This window comes from Narcine bancroftii, chromosome 4 (genome assembly GCF_036971445.1).
Source record: "Narcine bancroftii isolate sNarBan1 chromosome 4, sNarBan1.hap1, whole genome shotgun sequence".
NCBI lineage: Eukaryota > Metazoa > Chordata > Chondrichthyes > Torpediniformes > Narcinidae > Narcine > Narcine bancroftii.
In genome coordinates, this window is record NC_091472.1 from 122,921,778 (window position 1) to 122,927,777 (window position 6,000).

The 6,000-nt window shown below is 39.5% G+C and overlaps 1 protein-coding gene across 4 annotated transcripts in view; it reads left to right on the top strand.

Moving 5' to 3' along the window:
• The window catches only part of hps4 (HPS4 biogenesis of lysosomal organelles complex 3 subunit 2), a 59,679-nt gene extending 54,380 nt beyond the window's left edge, over positions 1-5,299 (top strand). For 3 of the 4 annotated variants that reach the window (XM_069932672.1, XM_069932671.1, XM_069932673.1), the window contains one exon: positions 3,600-5,299. In XM_069932672.1, the coding sequence (XP_069788773.1) occupies positions 3,600-3,771 (172 nt within the window). In that variant the 3' untranslated portion in view covers positions 3,772-5,299. The remainder of the gene's footprint in view (positions 1-3,599) is intronic. The other variant, XM_069932674.1, reaches the window with a different exon arrangement.
• Positions 5,300-6,000: the final 701 nt, after the last annotated feature.

A 6,000-nucleotide genomic window follows, 5' to 3' on the forward strand; every position in this document is an offset into this window, starting at 1 on the left:
CTGAAAATACTCAGCAGGTCAGACTACGTCTGTGGGAAAAGAAACAAGATTAACAATGTTGAAAATGCTTCATCAATTGAAATTAGTGGATTTTCTTTATGCCAGCTCCACAATCAGTTACTTGGCAAATTATTTGATTGTGAAGAGGGTGAGAAGAGCATTTTTGTTTTTGCACTACACAACTGTACAGCCATTTGTACAAGTATATTTATTCATTTCTTTATTCACTTTTATTTTCTCATGGCACATTTTGTTAATCTAATTTATAATTATTGTTTGTTAATGTGGTTGAAGTACTTTGTAGCTGCAGCAAGCAATATTTCATTGCATTTGTGCATTGTTCTGATATATATGACAGTAATATATTAACAGGGCAGCCTAGTGGTTAGCATGAGGCTCTTGCAGGGCCAGCGACCTAGGTTTGAATCCAGTGCTGTCTGTAAGAGGTTTGTATGTTCTCCCTATGACTTGTGTGGGTTTCCTTCCACCCTCCAGAAATGTACGGGATTGGTAATTTAATTGAGTATAATTGGGTGGCAAGTATTTCATGGACCTGAAATTAAATTAAATTCTGATCTCAATTAGGCCAACCATCATCAATGAGGGTTGATTCATAGTACTAGCTATTGCAGCCTTAAGTGATGTCTGCTTGGAATTTGGTCATTCTCCCCATTAAGTGGAGTTCTGCCAGGTGCTCATGTTTCCTTCCACATTCCAAAGACGTGCTGGTCGATTAATTGGCCCGTGTAAATTAGCCCTTAGCTCATGTATGTATCAAAGGAATCAAATGGGAGTTGCTATGAATACGAGTTAGAATAAATTGCAGGGCTATATGAAAATAAGGAGAAGGGGAATGAAACTGATGTGATTTATTATTTATTGTGTATCATTGTGTGTCCCAGGATGCAGTGAAAAGATTAGTTTGGATGCTATCCATGCATCACAAAAATCTCCTGCTCCATTTTGCATTTAAAAAATTCACAGTGGTAGGATTAATTAGAACAATGGTCCAACCGGGTCTCAAGCATTTTATTGTAACAGGCAAATCAGAGTCATTCACGATGGCTTCCTTCCACTTCTGTTGTAGTCCAGCAGCCTTCCTGGTTTCCTTTTCCACCCAAGTACTGGGAGCCAGCAATGACCCAATAGGCCGAACGTTTCTGTGTCACAATAAGTACTGTAAGTAAATACTTTGCTGGGCAACCTGGAATCAGCATGTTGCTAAATAATCAGGAGTGAAACTGGAATCATCTTGATGGACTTATTCACTGGGCACAGGAGCACTATTGTGATGCTTTTGAGGTGAATGCACAACTGATACATGTGACACTTCATGCACAATGAAGTACACTTTTGTACAATGCATCATAGATTCAACGAGTTAATACAGCATGGAAACAGGCCCGTCAGCCCAACTTATCCATGCTGACCTGGTTGGTCTAATTGAATGAGTCCTATTTGGTCCCCATTCCTCTAAATTTTTCCTTTCCATGTACCTACCCAGATGTCTTTTAAACATTATAATTGTACCAATATCTACATCAGTGGTTCTCAACCTTTTTTCCCCACTCACATACACCTTAAGTAATTCCTTACTAAGCACAGGGCACCTATGGCATCCTATTAGTAGGGGTGAAAAAAAAGATTGAGAACCACTGCTCTACATCTCTGGCAGCTCATTCCACATCCTCACTACCCTCTGTATGGGAAATATTTGCCACTCAGTTCAGCTCTAAATCTTTTGCATCTCAGTTTAAATCTATATGCTCTAGTACTGTATTAGCCTTTCCAATCCTGGGGGAAATAAAGACTGTCAATCCATCCAATCCATGCCTCCTAATTTTATAAAACTTCTAAGAGATTACCCCAGCCTTCTTTGCTCCAAGGGAAAACATTTTCAGCCTACAAATCGTACTTTTTCACTCAATCCCTCCATGAAGGCATTATTCTTGTAAATCCATTCTGCTCCCTCTCTTTTAATCACATCTTTCTTGTAGCATGACAACCAGAACTACACATGTGATCTTGCCATGCCTCCATGTCTGTACACTTCCACAGTTTTTTTTTTCCCTAACATCTCAAAAAATGGACCCAATCCAAATGTGAGGTTATCCGTTGTGGACGCAGTAACAAGAGAGCAGAGTATTATTTAAATGGAGTCAAGCTAGGGAGTGGGGTACTGCAAAGGGATCTGGGTGTACTTGTACACCAGTCACTGAAAGCTAGCATACAGGTTCAGCAAATGGTGAAGAAGGCAAATGGTATGTTGGCTTTCATAAAGAGGGGATTGGAGTATAGGAGCAGAGATGCCCTTCTGCAGTTGTACAGGGCCCTGGTGAGACCTCACCTGGAGTATTGCATCCAGTTCTGGGCCCCATATTTGAGAAAGGACATACTTCCTATAGAGGGAGTGCAGCACAGATTTACAAGGTTAGTTCCCGGGATGGCAGGATTGACATATGCTGAAAGGTTAGAAAGACTGGGCTTATATGCAATGGAGTTTAGAAGGATGAGGGGAGACATGATTGAAGTATTTAATATTATCGAGGGGCTAGACAGGGTGAAATTGGATTATGTGTTTCCAGTGTTGGGAGAGACTAAGACTAGAGGGCATAGTTTAAGAATACAGGGAAGGCCCTTCAGGACAGAGATGAGGAGAATTTTTTTTTACCCTGAGAAGTGTGGATCTGTGGAATGCTTTGGCACAGAGGGTGGTAGGGGTAGATTTGTTGGATATGTTCAAAAGGGAGTTAGATAAGGCTCTTATGGGCAGGGGAGTTAAGGGTTATGGGAATAAGGCTGAGAATGGGTACTGATAGTGAATGATCAGCTATGATCTGAAAAATGGCGGTGCTGGCTCGTCTATTGTCTATTGACTCTCTTTCTCTCCGTGGATGCTGCCTGAGTACCTCCGGCTTTTCTTTGTTTCCTGCACTACTTCATTGGCTGTGTGGTGAATGGATAAACTTGAATCTTATTTCTCTTTTTAGTTTTCAAATTACTATATTTCCATGGTAGTTTCAATGTTTTAATGTAAAAATAGAGCAGTACAATACCAGAATAGGTCCTTCAGCTCACATGTCTGAACTGAACATGATGCCAAATTTAACTAAATATTTTCTACCTGCACAATATCCATATCCTTCCATGTGTCGATCTAGAAGCCTCTTAAATGTTTCTATTATATCTGCTTCCTCCGCACCCTCTGGCAGCCTATTCCAGGCACCTATCGCTCTCTGTGCAAAATAAAACTTCTGCTTGTCGCACATCTTTAAACTCTTCCCTTAAATAACTATATTTGATCTTAAATGCATGTGTTCCAGTATTGTTGATCCCACATGTAGAACATTTGCTTAGAGGTATTGCTTGAGGGATATGTGTTGGACAGGGCTCTTGGGAAAACTCCTATGCTCTGCAAAATAATGCACTGTATATTTTTATTATCTATGCGAGGTGTTGAACCTTAGTTTAACATCTTATCTGAAAGTTGTCATTGCTGATGTTCCAGCACTCCTTTGGTACTAGCAAGTATAAACTCAAATATACAGGCATAAAATTGAAGAACTGCCTTCCTTAATCATTATCCCTTTCTTTAACAGAAATGCCTCCACCGCTGTTTACAGCTGCCGTAGCTCAGCCCAAGAAACTCACTTCCAGTACCTCACAACTCCCGTCCGCAACTCTGGAGTTCCAAATCCACACGACAGTGCATTTGCTTTACCAGGAAGAGCCAAACAGAAACTGCTAAAGTATGGAGTGAACCTGCTCTGAGGAATATCGGTCTCTGAGATTTGTCTGTGGTAACGAACATTTGCTGGCGTGTTTATATTTTTTAAGAAATAGTTGAAAATACTTTTCAAAGTATTTACTATGATAACTTGGGTCTCAGGGACTGCCTCACTGTTTTTCTGCTTAAATTGAGTGAGGCCTGGATCACGAATGATTTACTTTCATTTTGTTCTGAAGAGAAGCGATGCCAGACATCTTGCTGAACTTGAATCAAGCTCTTTGACATTAGGCAAAATGATTGCTGGATCTGCCCTGAGCATCGGTCAGGTGTTTTCTTTGTTTGAAGTTGAGAGTAGCTTCAGGTATTATAGAATAAATCGTATTGGCAAATTACTAACGGAGGAAAGAAACACAAGAAGCTGCAAAAGCAGAAATATGGAGCCAAAAATCAATCTGCTGGAGCAACTCAATGGCAACAGTGGGCGATAGAGAAAGGTTAACATATTTGACATATTTTATCGAATACCAGGTTTTAAAACAGGAATGAGGGACATGGGAAGGCTAAGTGTACACTATGCCGATGACAGGTTTTGTCAACACCATTCCATTTTAGATACTGAGCAGCGCTATTTTAACACTAGTTCACAATCCCTTCTTCAAGTCTCAATGAAAGGATCCAACGCAAAACAGTAACCTTTTTTTTCTCCCACTGATGCTCCTCAACCTGAATATTTCCTACAACAAATTGTTTTTTTTTCCCTTGTGGAAGAAATTTCAATTCCTCTAACCTTTGTTTAACTGTCACGTCAGTCAAAGAAAAATAACATTTTGCATCTTGGTCATAAAATGTCCCAGGCTCACAGATAGGTGATCAAACAGAATTTGATCATGAGGACGTTTGGAATATATTACCCAAAGTTTGGTCTGATGAACCCTTCAGGACCATCTTGAAGTAGTTTGGAGAAGCAGATTATTTGAGAAGGTGAACTTCAGAGTTTGTGCCTGCTGAAGATGGATAATATCACTTTCAGTTTTCAGGTCTTGAACAGAATGACACTACTGGAGCACTTTTTAGTGTTTTTTTTAAAATTTTCAATATTTTGCTTATTCTTCTGTTGTACTATGAGTGTTGACCCGTGTGAACCAAGGTAACATTGAGGACATTGCAATCAACTTCAATCTGACATTCAGCAATGTGTGTTCATTTTAGTCAGGAGTATGAGCCCATCCACACAAGAGGTACTGAGGCAAATACTTCCAGCAGTACGGTGACACATCAGCTTGAGAAAGGTTCCGGTCTTTGATGCTGCTCAGCCTTGCTGGATTCCTCCAGATTGTGTTTTATTCTACCAGCAAGTCCGTTCATCGTTCTGTATCACTGGACATGTTCTAATTGATCTGTATTGCACCTGGATCCGGGTTATTATGCTGATTTGACAATCTATTATGCAGATGGGTTTTCCATGTCTACTACTGTAGTATTTTTATATTAATGTGAAAATGTCTTTATTAATGTTTACTTTTTATTTAAGTTTTGCATTGTTCACAATAGCAAATGATTTTAACATTATTAATACTGTTAATTTCTGGTTTTATTAATATTCACAGTTTTTCCACAAACCATATAATGTAATATGGAACACATGAACAGGTATTGCAAGCAAATACAAGAGGTTCTAATGTGGGGATGAGAAATATGGGGAGGTGGAGGTCCCACTTAATGGTGATGGCAGGTTCTGACAAAGCCATTCCAATTTAGAAACTAATGGCTTTTAGCACCAGTTCACAATTTGTCTGATCTTTCCTTATAGCTCAAGCCTTCTAATCCAGGCAACATCCAGGTAAATCTCTAATGTACCCTTTCCAAACCCTCCAGATCCTTCTTGTAATGTACACAGTACTCCAAGTGCACACTAACTAAACATTTATCTACTATAGCCGCAACATAACCTCATTAGTCTTGTACTCATTGCCTCAACCATTGAAGGTAAGCATGTCATACACCTTTTTTCGTACCTTATCTACTTGCATGGTCACTTTCTGGAAGTTATGGACATCCGTTTAGATCTCACTGCACATCAATGCTGTAAGAGTCTTACCATTCATTTTTCCCTTTATGATACTTTCCTTTTATATTTGACCTCTCAATGAGCAATGCTTCATATTTGTCATCTGCCATTTCTCTGTCCACATTTCTAACCATTCTATAATTATCTTGTATTCTTCACTAGCCCTCTACACTTTTCACAACTTTACCAACCTTTGTGTCAT